Source organism: Phycodurus eques, chromosome 16, assembly GCF_024500275.1.
Source record: "Phycodurus eques isolate BA_2022a chromosome 16, UOR_Pequ_1.1, whole genome shotgun sequence".
Classification (NCBI taxonomy): domain Eukaryota; kingdom Metazoa; phylum Chordata; class Actinopteri; order Syngnathiformes; family Syngnathidae; genus Phycodurus; species Phycodurus eques.
The window spans coordinates 4,512,163-4,524,629 of NC_084540.1; the positions used below are offsets into that span (position 1 = coordinate 4,512,163).

General features: G+C 40.6%; 1 protein-coding gene across 11 annotated transcripts in view; it reads right to left on the minus strand.

Moving 5' to 3' along the window:
* The window catches only part of rbfox1 (RNA binding fox-1 homolog 1), a 343,897-nt gene that overhangs the window by 66,395 nt on the left and 265,035 nt on the right, over positions 1–12,467 (minus strand). For 10 of the 11 annotated variants that reach the window (XM_061701033.1, XM_061701031.1, XM_061701035.1 and 7 more), the window contains one exon: positions 5,162–5,452. In XM_061701033.1, the coding sequence (XP_061557017.1) occupies positions 5,162–5,416 (255 nt within the window). In that variant the 5' untranslated portion in view covers positions 5,417–5,452. Of the gene's footprint in view, positions 1–5,161; positions 5,453–11,324; positions 11,405–12,467 lie in introns of those variants that run through there. The other variant, XM_061701030.1, reaches the window with a different exon arrangement.

The window sequence follows — 12,467 nt, forward strand, 5'->3', positions numbered from 1 at the left end:
TCGCCAGCCATTCGCAGGGCACATATAGACATCATTCACACCCACATCCATACCTATGCATAATTTAGAGTCTTCAATTAACCCACTCAAAATCATATTTTGCACAAGTTGTGCAGTTGCCTTGTATGTTTACAACCTTCTGTAATTTATCGTGTATAATGCGGATTTCCCCCCCCAAATTTTTTTTTCAAAAGTCAACAGTCCACATTATACATAGGTATAGGGGAAAATTTAAAAAAACAAAACAAAAAAACAAAAAAGTTCCTATTTTATAAATGTATGCCACCATCTAGTTATGAAAAAGCTGTACACTTTCATTCCTATGTGCCACTGCCACCTAGAGGTTATGAGAAAGGCATACACTTTCATTCTAATATGCCACTGCCACCTTGTGGTTATGAAAAAGGTGGAGCCTCCACTTTTATTCCAATAAGAGAGGGACTAGGACTGTAGGACTACAAATATGTACAGTTGTGCTCATAAGTTTACATACCCTGGCAGAATTTGTGAAATATTTTTTTAAATATGACTGATGACTGAACATTATTTTTTTAATTTCTTTATGGTTATGTTTTGTTCCAAGATAATGGTTTTCTGAAATGCTTGACCGTTTAATTTGAATCCCATCAAAATAAAATGAATTGTTTCGCCTGGCCCTTCATGTTTTCTTTAAAGAATTGTACCTATCTTACAAATTCTGCCTGAGTTATCAAACATCTGAGCACAACTGTTTTATTTCTAATTTACTAAATAAAAGTAGGGCTCTGAATTTCAAAATGAGAGCAAGAAGAAAAAGTATTACGTGTTCAAATAAAGTGCTTAACTTCAGAATAATTCTTTGAAAAAAAACTAACAAAATACAGATAATACTTAATGTTTTGATCATATGGGTAGAAGCAAAATCATGCATTGTAAAAATGCATTTTACATAAGTAGAAGGTTTTTCCAGAATTTTGAGGTCAACTTTGGTCTTGCGTATTATACATGGGTGCACATTATAGAAATTACGGTACATACAGTACATACATACCTATAATTGTCATGGATATTAATAGTATAATAATATATTTAAATGATTGACATTTAACAGTATTCGGCTTGTTTCGTCAAAACGGTGGAGGTTAACAACTCCTGATGTAATTTTATCATGTTTAAAGTAAGTTTTAAGTGTCTCAGAAGTGAAGTGTCAAACAAACTGTCATTCTCTTCAGCGTATGAAACCCCCTTTCTTTTCTACGCTGGAAGATTGTAAAGAGTTTTAACATCGTGAAAACAGCTGATTGTTTTGAGTTCATCCTTCACAATTAATGAAATCATATTGCTGAAAATGCTCTCTGCTGGATAATTTTCTCCACAGTTTGTATGGTAATACTCCACCCTGCATAAAGGTTTGCTGGTGCCACTTTTGTGATTCCCACTTTGCCTGCTCATCAAACCCCTTGGCCCGTAGAGCCAGCCAGTCTGCTAACAACTCTGGATCTTGACATTCTGTCTAAATTTAAAACCCGCCAACTGCTCCAATTATCCCCCACCATCTCTACTATTATCAATACATTGGTCTACAATTAAGTCTTCCTCTTGGGATCTTTTCTTCTTGGACTTGACAGAAGAATCTGGCCATCTAGTAAACCGAATACTTGGAGGTGTCCAGTCATGGAAGCCTTTTACACCAATATAGCCAGTTACTAGAGGAGATCCTCTGGATTTGGCTGCCATTTATGTGGAATCAAGTCCATCTCTAAGTTAATCTTTTCTACCACCCCCTTTACCCTGTCTGACCACAGCTGATGCAATGGAACCATATATTTCACCCCACGCCAAGTAGTCTGGAGATCCTGCTAGTTCATAATACAATGCAACATAACATTTTAGGCCAACACACCCAAATTTGAGTTGTGAAACTAAATTTCTTTATTAAATAAATGAGTTAATTTGATAAAGTGTTTAAATGCTCCGATCATCCAATCAAAGACACACAAGTCGGCCAGAAAACCAGGGTGATCATTCAATTCTTGAGTATGTCTCCCGCTTCCATAATCTGGTTGCAGAATCAGGTTGGAACCAGTGCACTCTAATTCCTGCCTTCCAGAATGTCTTAAGTCGGGAGATCAGCAGTGAGGTATCACTCCAGGATGGATTGCTGCTGCTGAATTTGTTGATTTGACTTGATCTATTGGTGGCGAAGTGATTGAGCTGCATTCAGAAGAATACCATCCAGAGAGACAATTGCTTACTCAATGAGATGACAGGCCAGGCCACTGATTCTGGTCACTTTGTTTCACCTCAACAAGAGAGTGACCCAGAATCACAAACTGCAGGTGGGAGGATTCCTCCTCAGTCTGAAGGGGGGACCGCACATCCAACTGCTTCCTCAGCTGTAGCTAGTCAAGTCTCACCTTTCATATTCTATTAGATTCTGGCGGCACGGTGACTGATTGGTTAGAGCATCTGCCTCACAGTTTTGAGGACCCGGGTTCAATCCCCGGCCCCGCCTGTGTGGAGTTTGCATGTTCTCCCCGTGCCTGCGTGGGTTTTCTCCGGGCACTCCGGTTTCCTCCCACATCCCAAAAGCATGCATGGTAGGTTAATTGACAACTCTAAATTGCCCGTAGGTGTGCATGTGAGTGCGAATGGTTGTTTGTTTGTATGTGCCCTGCAATTGGCTGGCAACCAGTTCAGGGTGTACCCCGCCTCCTGCCCGATGATAGCTGGGATAGGCTCCAGCACGCCCGCGACCCTAGTGAGGAGAAGCAGCTCAGAAAATGGATGGATGGATATTAGATTCTTCTTGCCTGTAGCTCTCCTTAGTCCCAAAACCAAAACCGCCATCTTGTTTTCAGTCAGTTATAGGAGCGCTCAGTCAGTACCTTTACATCACATGAATGATGCATTGAGCTATTGCCCTGGGCCATTGTTCCCAGTCTGTGCCACTTCCTCTTCCCTTGGAGCAGGCGTTTATTCATTTATATTTTTTTAAGGAATAAGGATGGGACCCAACTCTTGTTTCATCCATCCATCCATCCATTTTCTGAGCCGCTTATCCTCTCTAGGGTCGCGGGCGTGCTGGAGCCTATCCCAGCTGTCATCGGGCAGGAGGCGGGGTACACCCTGAACTGGTTGCCAGCCAATCGCAGGGCACATACAAACAGACAACCATTCGCACTCACAGTCACAACTATGGGCAATTTAGAGTCTCCAATTAATGCATGTTTTTGGGATGTGGGAGAAAACCCACGCAGGCACGGGGAGAACATGCAAACTCCACACAGTCGGGGCCGAGGATTGAACCCGGGTCCTCAGAACTGTGAGGCTGACGCCCTAACCAGTCGGCCACCGTGCTGCCTACTCTTGTTTCAGATTATCTGAAAGAAAAAACAATACACAGTCCCACTTCTTAGCTCTGCTCTCAATTCTCTACAGGGCGTAAAAGTTTTTATCAAACTCAACCTTCGCAATGCATACCATCTTGTATGGATATGTGGAATGGAAAACAATCTTCAAACATCTCCTGGTCACTTTCCTTGTCATGGCATTTGATTGCTTCAGTGCCTTACTGAGATTGTTAAATCAAGTTCTAGGAGACACGTGCCACAGGTTTTTGTGATTTAATCTAGATGGCATCCAAGACATCCATCCATACATCCAGGAAGTCTGAGTTGCAGTCCAACTCCTTCTAGGAAGAAAAAGCCTTTTTGTCAAGGCAGAAAAGAATATAATCATTGTATCAACTATTTATTTCGAGGCCTTAAAAGTTTGTTCATTTCTATCACAGATTCATCATATTTGTCCACATTATCCCTCTCCCAAGCTGCTGACTTCCAAGGAGACAGCTGATGTGCTGGTGAAAGAGCTTTTCAGGGTGTTCGTCTTACCATCTGATCTACTGTTCGACCAAGGCCCCAAATTCATCTCAGTTGTTTGGAAGGCTTTTCTTTTAATCCAATGGCACTAACATAAGCCTTACATCTGGATATCAACTTCAATCTAACAGGCAAGCTGAATGAGCAAGTTGAGACCTCTCTGTGCTGTATGGTCTCTTTCAATCCCACAGCCTGGTCCTCGCTGCTATCCTCGGTGGAATATGCCCAATTCTGCTCTACGCATCCTCTGGCATTTCATGTAAATTTGTGAGGAGGACTTGTCAGTAACCTATGTCCAGGGTCAGACCAAACGCTGCCACAAGGTCTGGTCCCGAACTCGAGCGTTTCTCAATTCCTCTGCCAACTTTCAAGCCTGCCAGTAGGTCCAATTTATGGATCTCCCACCAACTCTACCTCAACAAATTTGCCAAAATTCTAGTGTGCCTCCTTTGTTTTTTTCTGCTCTGACCAATAACAGTTGTTTTTGTTGTATTTTTATGTAAAACATTTATTTTTTTCAAAATCAAATTGTGGCGGCACGTATTTTTATGTAAAACATTTATTTTTTTCAAAATCAAATTGTGGCGGCACGGTGGATGACTGGTTACAGCGTCAGCCTCACAGTTCTGAGGACTGGGGTTCAATCCCCGGCCCCGCCTGTGTGGAGTTTGGATGTTCTCCCCGTACCTGTGTGGGTTTTCTACGGGCACTCCAGTTTCCTCCCAAATCCCAAAAACATGCATTGATTGGAGACTCTAAATTGCCCATAGGTGTGACTGTGAGTGCGAATGGTTGTTTGTTTGTATGTGCCCTGCAATTGACTGGCAACCAGTTCAGGGTGTACCCTGCCTCCTGCCCGATGATAGCTGGGACAGGGTCCAGCACGCCCGCAACCCTAGTGAGGAGAAACGGCTCAGAACATGGATTGATGGATGGAAAATCAAATTGTGACACGCACAGTTATTCAAGGGCAGTGACTAGAATTTACAATAGTTGTGATCATAGCAATATGCCTTTGTAAGCTTGTACTGCATGAAAGCCGCCAAAGATATGTGCTTATGATATTTAGATGTTTTCATTTAACAAAAAACGAAAAAATAGAATAGATTACTTTTCTTTGCAGGAATTCTTACTTACAAAAACAGCAACAATCATGTATTGATATGAAATTGTCTCCCTCTCGCCAGAGTTACAGTGCATACAATGTTTTGAAATGACCAATAACAGATAACTAACAAAAACAAGGCTCTGTATGCCAGCCATGTCATACTTAACCAACCATTCATCCCATCATGTCTTACTGTGGCTGTGCCGGTGACTGTCTGATTGCTGAGGTCTGATCCATTCTGGTCACTGTGGCTTTGTGTCGACTGGTACACATTGAGTGGATGGTCGCTGGCAGAGGCCTGAACCCCAGAATAGTCTTGAGGTGCTGGGTGCTGGTGTGAATGTGGATGGGAGTGTGGATGTGGGTGAGGGTGTGAAGTTGTGAACTCGGTGGTAATGCCATTCTGGGGAGGGGGGGCAAACTGGGCTGATGGGTAAGTCTGGGCCATGGATGGGTCTGGGGGTGTTGGTGTGTCCTGGTTAGCCTATGCAGAGAAAAACAGAAAATAAATTAAATGAAAAACACACTGTATAGGTATAATCTGAGATTTGGGAAGGGCATTTGACTACGTCTTTGATCAACTATGGGAAAAATTACCAATCAATTAATCTATTGGTTTTTCCATATTACGTCTTATTTATAATGTGATAGAGAATCTCCAACGTTCTGAACTCCTAATTCAATGCCAGAAAAAAAGATGACCAGAGGAGCATGGATGTCGCTCAATTTCCCAGAGCTGGTGTAATCTTATTTTGTCGACAAAATAATAAAACTCTGTTGGTTGAAGGCAAGAATTTGACTCAATTTTGCCTCAGTTGCTTCAAAATTAATTAATTAATTAATTAATTAATCCACCTCACACAATGGAGCAATGCACTAATCAATTAATCGATTATCATGCCCTTGAGACACCAGTAAACAGCCAGCCTGGTTGGTTTTAGACCAAAATAAGGTTCAATCACATTTAAAAGATCTTTTATTTTTTTACAGTGAGTTTATGAGGCAAATCATTTTGATTCCACCCCGCACACATTTTGCACAGCAGGTATACATTTTTACCTCACAATGAATTTATTTTGCAAATGACAAAAAGAGCTTGTGAGGCAAATAATCTTTATTGTTCATGTGCAGTGTTATTTAGTGTTAATGTCAGTGGAAAGTTATAAAATTATTAAACTAAGCTAAGCAACATTTAAAGTTACAGAACTAACTAAACTGTGTGTTTCAGATAGCATAGTGAGCATGCCATTGAAGAATAACATACAGCCATACATGTAAGTGTAAGGATGAGCATATACTGTAAAAAAAGTTCGCCCCCTTGGGTCCCTGCCTTCTTCTCCCTTCTCCTGGTGACCTCACCCGTCATTGTGTGTGACTGGTGCTTAACATGGGCTCACTTTTGGTGGGCTGTGATCTTTTTCAGGTAGCAGCGTTGGGCCCTGTTGGTGGATGGGGCTCCCATGCTCTCCGGGGGTGGTGTGGGCGGCGGCAGCGGTGGGGCCTGCTGGGTGGTGGCTGGGGAGGGATTGGGCGTGGTGGGGGGCGGTGGTCCAGTACACCCTCCCTTTGGTTCTGGTCAGGCTGTTGGGCTAGTGCACCGCCCTGGGTCCCGGAGAGTGGGTGGCATCTCCCTAGCTAGGTCCCCCATGAGATGGGCTCGCTGGCTTGCCCCCCCCACCTCACCCAACTCCACCCTTCCTCAATGTGCCGGCACAGCAACTCCATACAGCAGTTGACTAACATGCATGTGATATGGTGTTCATTCACTACTAAGTTCCGTAGACATGCTATAGGCTTTAATTCTTTGTGCTGGGACCACTAATAATGACACAGGTTATATTATGATATCAACTCACAGGGTCTTACTGGAGTTTAGACAATATAAAAAGCATCCCACTGCAGCACTCACCAGTAGCACTGCCTTGCTGATTTCCCACATCCTGTCCTCCCATTTTCTGTCCTCTCTCATTTTGGTCTATTGATTAGTTTTTGCATGTCCCTCTGGGTGTCACATCTATCTTGCTGCTCACACGCCCGACAAGAAACATAAGCCAGATCAGGGATGACTTTTGTGGTGAATCAAACAGAGCTTTCCTGCTTGGTCGAAACGTGGCGTTAGAAAACTTTTCCACTGTAAGATGTCGATGCCGACAGAAGTTGCACTACGCAACTGTTGAATTCAAGGAGAGCAAAACTTCCTTTATCAAATGGATGCAGAAGAGCTGTTATAGTTCAGTGCCTTATTATTGTATGCCTCATCATTATTGTGTCTCAGAATGTGCTTTATAAGGAAATCTCTTTAAAAAGATGTTAAGTGCAGGGCAGCATCCAAGCCCACAGCCCATATCGGCCAAATTCCACAGAAAATTTTCCCTAAGAGTTGAAAGGTTGCCTGACTTCCCGGCTATTAAGAAAAAAACAAACAAACAAAAAAAAACTATAAAAAATGGACAAGCCTTTCTACTTAATGAGAACAATGATTAAAAGAGTGTGACATTATTGTCTATTGCTTATGGTCGTTTTCAATTAAATGCTTAATTTTAGAACAGCACAACGAGTCCATACTTCTTCTTCTTTTCCTTTCGGCTTGTTAATTGACATAATTTACAGAGGGGTTTCTTGTCTGCATGCGCTGTTCTCATGCATGACGTTGATAAGAATTCATCAACACAAAAGTAGAAATATTTTGAGACTGCAGATCTATGTTTTTCCTTTTTGTTGTCTTTTTTTGTGTGATAATGACATGGAAAGGTAACTAGTGATGGCAAAATGTAATGATGGTCATAGAACCAGAAATGTAATGCAAGATAGCACAGAAGAAATAAACACATCTTTCTCCAGGTTGCTCAGTAAAGGCGCACATTATAGCAATTTTAAGGAATGAAAAAGAGCACGTATGGCTATGTACAAAGACATACATACTGTATTTTGCTGTGAGAGAGGGAGTTAGAGAAAGAAAGATGCAGATGGTGGATTTTGGCTAAATACTCTGCTCTGTAATAAGAACCACATTTAGAGCTCTGAAATATGCTTAACGTGGCAGAGGTCTGCACACAAAACCCACCCACCAGCCCACATATGCATACACACACACTCGCACATCCACAAATGCACACATGCAGACATGAACACACGAGGAGACTAAGAGAATGATATCTCTTCAAAGAACTGTAATACATGTACAGTATGCTCTCATGTTCTCTCTGCTAGCTTTAGTTTATATCATTACAATTTTTTTTTAGTTTTTACTGTTAAAATGTCTTCTTCTTAAAATCATAATTCATTCACCAGCCATCTATGGGATACTTTAATAAATACTTTACTTCAAATAACTTTCTCACTGAGAGCAACAAAGAGTTTTGATGACAATGATCATTAGTTCTGTCAGTATGATTACAGAGGTCTCACTGTAGTCAGTAAGCAATTAAGTGCAACACGAGCCCAAATCTTCATTCAAATTCTACAATATCCCATTGACCTTTTACTGTATTTTTAAACTTATCGTTAGATCCGGAGGTATTTGAAAAATGTTTTTTTGTGATTTTGCCTTGATACTGTACACCACAACAATTTGAAATAAAACAAAGATATGATTTAAGTGCAGACACTCATTTTTAAATATAACCATCATTTCTAATACCTGGATGAAAATAATTAGTCGTCAATAATTGCCTGAAGTCTGGAGCCCATGGACATGACCAAATGCTTTCCTCACTAGAGATGTTTTGCCAGCAGCAACCTTTAGTTAATACGTGTTTAGGAGTCTTGCTGCCTTCATATTTATCTTCAATACCATAATTTCTCGTGTATAATGAAAACTAAAGGTGTTTCGACTGGTCCTTCATGTTTTCTTTAAATAATTGTACCCATCTTACAAATTCTGCCCGGGTAATCAAACATATGAGCACAACTGTGCGTTTTCTCATTTACTAAATAAAAGTAGGGCTGTAAATTTCAAAATAAGAGCACATAAATAAAAATAAAGTATTATGTGTTCAAATAAAGTGCTTAACTTCAGAATAATTATTTGAAAAAACTAACAAAACACAGATAATACTTCATGTTTTGAATGTATGGGTAGAAGCAAAATCATGCATTGTAAAAATGCATCATATATAGGTAGAAGGGTTTTCCAGAATTTTGAGGTGAACTTTGAGGGATGCGTATTATACATGGGTGCACATTACAGACGAGAAATTATGGTAGATTATAATAATGCTCTACTGCGTTGAGATCATGCCTTCAAAAAGTTGTGAGTTGCCTTGGCAGTATGCTTAAGGTCATTATCCGCACTGTAAAGTACCATACTATCAGTTTTGTAGCATGTGGCTGAATGTGAGCAGAATGTTAGTACATGTACAGCCCTACACACATCAGAATTGTTGGTCTTCTGTCAGCAGTCACATCATGAATCAACACCAGTCACATGCAATTTCACAACACAGTTCTTTTAACTTCTTCATGTTTATGATTATGATACAAAAAGAGATAATATGGTCATCCAAATTAGTTGTTGCTCTATGAGTTTCTGTGAAACACAAAGACATTTTAAAGGCAAAGTGGCATATTCTTTAAAGAACCTTCAGCATCCAGATGTCCTATATTTCACTAGTAATTTCTCTATGTATTTTTACTCAAGAACATGAAACTGACAGTCATTTCCAAAAATATCAATCTGTTTTGGAGCAATCAGTAAATAACTTTAACCCTATAACCTTTTTCATCACAAAAATATACACACCGCCGTGTCCTGGTGTGACTTTAGAGGGAGAAGTGGAGCATAGCCAGTGTGGACCGAAGAATGTACTGTTCTATAAAGTGGCAGTATTTACTCATATTTTATATATTGTTGCCGTCAGGCAAAATCCCCACCTCTAAAATGACAACTTTTCAGGAAATAAAAAAAACATCTTGTTTGAGTTTCCAAACCCCACTTTGTACACGTTGGAATTATACTTTATATTTTTATCATATATGCACACTCACATCCCTCACAATGCAACAGCGCCCCAAACTTATGATCAATGAGTAATTTAGGAAGCTAAAAATTTGATTATGCTGTAGTTGATTGGTGCTGGGTGACAGCCGTCCACATCACACGCGTCGCTCAAGCCAAGCTATCATATACTGTACCGTTGCTCACTCACATCAACACTACAGCACCCCAAAATTATGTTCACTTGGTAATTTAAAATGCTAAAAAAATAATCTCTAATTTATTACAGTGTCATTGATTGAAATGGTACAAACATGGCACCAGCCAGCCATGCCCATCAAAGTCACACAACGCTATCACCGTCCAAAAAGCCTTAAACGCCTGCGTCACATCATCTTTCCATACTGCTTGACAAAGGTGAGCGAAGGAATCAATACAACATTGAGCTGAATAAACCCACATATATAGATGGAAATTAATCTGCAGTCACTTAGGTCATGCAGCCGTCTTCCTTCTGCAACCAAGCCATATAGCAATCGGTTTTTAAAAAAAACAAGCCTACCCAAATGTATCCAACCTCACAACAGCCACTCGTTATTGTCTGAAAAAACATCCAGACTTTCAATATAGGCAACAATTATGCTGCAGAACACGTACTAGTTTAACAAGAAAATGTGTTCGTCCTTCCACTGATGTCAGGAGGCTCACGCAGGTTTAGAGCTGACTCTATTTTGGGGGGAACTTTTTCTGCCGACATCATTTTTAACTCCAAAACAATAGAATGACTGCCAATGTTCACAGCATTAGAAAGGTCATTTAATACCCCAATTGACTGATCTCAACCCAATACAGCATGCTCTTTGCTTACTGAAGACAAAACTGAAAGAAGCATCCTGCACATTTGAATATTGCTTTCTAATAAGTGGAAAGTAACTGAGAATTTTAGCTAAGTGGGAAACACAAATCTGTTATTGTGGAGTTTATAATCACTTTATCAATAGTGTGGACAAGGGTGATGACGACAGCAACCAATACGATTCTCATTAGGCTCACAGCTCTGTGCACTGATACAAACATCACTGAAACCAACTCAAAATACAGTAGTAAACACCCCTTTCTGCTGAACAAATAAAACGAGACTTCTGGTTTATATTTCACAGCTGCAGTTACAGTACTTTCACTCTCCTTACCACATGAACCTATTGACTCCAACAGATGAAAACGTAAGAATGAGGCTCACTCATACGCACGCACACATACACGCACACAGACACACATGTCTGCTCACGCGACCTGCAAAAGAAGCATGTAGCATCCTGCTTTCTTGCAAGAGAGTAGCTGGAGTAGCGAGAATGAGGGGGGAGAGAGACAGAGAGAGAGAGAGAGAGAGAAGAAACATGGACTGTATTCACAGGGGTACCTGCTCTACCATGTCGCCTCTGCCTTCCATGCACATCCAGCTGTGCTATCAAGTCCAGCCCTGCAGTGTTTGCCTACAGCTAGCATCTATTATGGATCGCTCTGTGTATGTGAGTGTGTGTATATGGGTAAGTGTGTGTGAGTGAGCAGCAGGAGGAGGTGCTACTGAGAATGACAGAAGCATTCCTTAAGACTGTCCATGATTTTTTTTTTCTTTTTCTGCAACTCTCTCCCAACTTCCACTCTCATGTGGGTTTACTGCCCAAGGTATAACCTTCAGTGGTACCACTCACATACTGTATTATGAAAATAGTTTTTAGGCATCATATACTCCATGCTGTCTCCTGTAAAGAGGAACATTATTATTCCATTTTGACATCATTCTCTAAATGCGGTATTGTATTTCTACAAATACGTTTTGTCAGCATCAATGTTTCAAACAGATAAGCACAGCACAGGTGGTGTCGTTTTTTACACCAACCATTACATTATGCTAAATAAGTCGGAAGACCTCCGACTTAGAACACACCGTATGCCAGTGAGGAGAAAGATGGAGAAAAACAGTCAACGCAGAGAACCCCCTGCTGGTCCCACTGAGCAATCCATTAGCTGATGTAGATGTGCAGATGTGATTGATGAAACTCCAAAAGCTCTTCAGTGGATTGTTTTCCCATAAAATACTCATTTTCATAAATCCATGACTTGGTACGCTACCAACCTTAACAAAGCTTACTAGTACAGACAGAAATCAGATCATTGGCATAAGGAGAAAGAAACTTGTGCCAGTCGATCCACAAATTTCATCCCAGCCAATTTGTAATTTATTTAGATTGCCTTACTGTATGGCTTTGGAACTGATTTAAATAAATATATCCCACAGGAATTAATGGTAAATTAAATAATTAATGGGAAAAGAAATAACCCAAACAGATGCCATCATAAATAGGGGTGTCCCAATTTTGAGATTGAAAATCGGTCCGATGTCAGCAAGAAAACAAGGAATTGGATAATATCGGACGGGATCTAAAATCTCCCACCAATATCGGGGCTAAAATCCTGTAGTCTGTAATCAGGGCTAAAATCCAGGCCTAAGGTGCAAACTAAAGTCATTTCTTGACACTTCAGTTGAAGTTCACTGTAAAAC